The 2,529-nt window shown below is 34.7% G+C and overlaps 1 protein-coding gene across 1 annotated transcript in view; it reads left to right on the top strand.

Moving 5' to 3' along the window:
* The window catches only part of SLC4A10 (solute carrier family 4 member 10), a 200,567-nt gene that overhangs the window by 48,762 nt on the left and 149,276 nt on the right, over positions 1-2,529 (top strand). The window contains exon 3 of the mRNA XM_019636818.1: positions 1,036-1,182. Coding sequence (XP_019492363.1) covers positions 1,036-1,182 — 147 coding nt within the window. The remainder of the gene's footprint in view (positions 1-1,035; positions 1,183-2,529) is intronic.

Here is a 2,529-nt window from a genome sequence, read left to right as displayed (position 1 = left end):
AGGAGAATCTGGTGATAAATTGAATGGGCTTTGAGATGACTGTATAGCTTGTACATTTACTGAGATAGATGATAGATAGTTAATACTTGGGGAGCAATGAGATGGATGAGTTCCATGGACATGTTGAGTTTGGCATGCCTATGAGAAGGATGTCTAGGTGATTATGTCTAATAGGTGGATGGATGGATAGATAGATCTGCAGTCTGAGAGAGAGAGAGAGAGAGAGAGATCTGGTGTCATGATGTACGTCTCAGAGCCTGCAGTAGATAATAATACATATCTATCTATCTATCTATCTATCTATCTATCTCTATCTATCATCTATCTAATCTATCTATTGAAACTATCTATATGTTAATATAGTTGAAATCATGAGATCAAAGACAGAGTACTGGGTTTTCCAACCTTGAATGAAAACTGATATGAATAAAACTAATATGAATAAAACTAATATGAATAAAACTAATATGAATAAAACAAAGGAGGGGGAGGAGGGCCAAGAGAATGTTAAGTCATAGAGAAGCGAGTGGTCAGTGGTATTAAGTCACAGATAGAAACAGTAGAGTTGATAAAACTCCATAGGATTTGGCATTATTAGGGACCTTGCTGAAATCTTGTTTATTAGATACAGTAATTATTTCACACACTTAACTGTGAAGGGAAGGGAACTGATGAAATAACTGGTTAGTTGAGGATAGGTAGAAAGTAGAATGATATTTTTTATGAGAAGAGTATAATTATAAACTATAGGGAATAAACACAGAGAAATTATTGAGACAGTTAATAAGCTAATGGTAATTATAAAATATATAACTAAATAATTAGTATTGTAAATGTATGTGGCAGACCTGTCATATACTTACATAAGTGTAGTACCAAAATACTGTGCCAAACCCCAAGATTTACACACACTATAAACTCTCAAAAACTGTGTGCTGGATTGAATTAGATTGAGTTTCCATTAACGTGTAAATCATCATCTTCTGTGCTCTCGAGTAATTTAGAGTTTAATTTGTGCTTTCCATTGTGATGAAGGTCATCGGACCCTATTTATTGGAGTTCACGTTCCCCTGGGAGGAAGAAAAAGCCATCGACGTCACAGGCACCGTGGTCATAAACACAGAAAGAGAGACAGAGAGAAAGATTCAGGATTAGAGGATGGAAGGGAGTCACCTTCCTTTGGTAAGAATCTTTTTCCTTGTTTTTTATTAAATCTATGACTGTAATAATATTGTACTTGTGTATATAATCCATAATTAGCAGTGATNAGACATATCTGGTAAAGGACTGTTATGTAAAATATGCAAAGAGCTCTTAAAATCCAACAATAAGAAAACAAACAATCCAATTACAAAATAGGAAAATATCAGAACAGATATCTCACCAAAGATATACAAATGGTAAATAAACATGAAAGAATGTTCAACATTATATATCATTAGGGAATTGCAAATTAAAACAATGCACACCTATTAAAATGACTAAAATCCAAAACACTGACAACACCAAATGCTGACAAGGATGTGGTACAACAGGAACTCTCATTACTGGTTGGAATGAAAAATGTTACAGCCTTTAGAAGATAGTCTGCAGTTTCTAACAAAGGTAAGCATAAGCTTACCATATGGCCCAGCAGTTACATTCATAGTTATTTACCCAAATGTGTCTTGACTTTTTAACCAGCCCTGCAAGATTCTGTCTCAGGATATTCCTTCAACCTGGTCTTCCTTGCATTGAATACCTTCAAGACATCAGTTCAGTTGTGTGTGTTTTGGCATCCACTTCTTATCTGATAGTGTTTCAATATGGTTTCAGATTAGCCTTGACTTGACAACCTCTTTGGATGTTACTTTTGGCAATTGCCCATCAGGTCCACATTCTACAAACAAAGCAATATTTACCCAACTAACCAGGCCCCCTTTACTTGCTAGCCAGTTCCATGGTGCCCCTTATCGTTGTCTGTCTAGGAATGGTTACCTTAATCAGTAGTTGTTAGGAACATTTGCAATCCTGAAGGTGTAGGTCAAGTACCAACTCTCTGTAAAGCCTTCATTTGTAACTCTGGGAACTATTCACTGTCTAAATGTCCTCAATTTTTATTTCTTTCTTCATACACTGAAAATGCTTTCAAGAAGGTTACAGATAAACATTAATTTTCAACTGTAGTGGCTAATTTTTAGTCTTAATCTTGTCTGATTCTTTCATAGCATGTAAACTGGTAACCACCCCCTTTTTGAAACTCTCCTTCTTTGGTTTCTTTTTAAATTTTTAAAATTGTGAAATGAAGCATACATATAGAAAAGTGCAGAAAGCTTATGTATAAAGTCTAATACATATTTTAAAGCAAAAACTAATTTCTAGCACCCAGAAGCTCCTCATGTGCTTCTCTCCAGTCATAAGCCCTACTCTTTTTTATGCGAGAGGGAACAATTATTCTGATTTTTGTGTTGATCTTTTTCTGTGTATACATCCTTGAACATCCTTAAATAGTTTTTCTATTTCTGAAGCTTTATAAAGGAAATTATACTT

This window comes from Hipposideros armiger, unplaced genomic scaffold (genome assembly GCF_001890085.2).
Source record: "Hipposideros armiger isolate ML-2016 unplaced genomic scaffold, ASM189008v1 scaffold_30, whole genome shotgun sequence".
NCBI lineage: Eukaryota > Metazoa > Chordata > Mammalia > Chiroptera > Hipposideridae > Hipposideros > Hipposideros armiger.
Note: the sequence above shows the minus strand (reverse complement) of the source record. Positions and strands in the feature narration are given on the sequence as shown.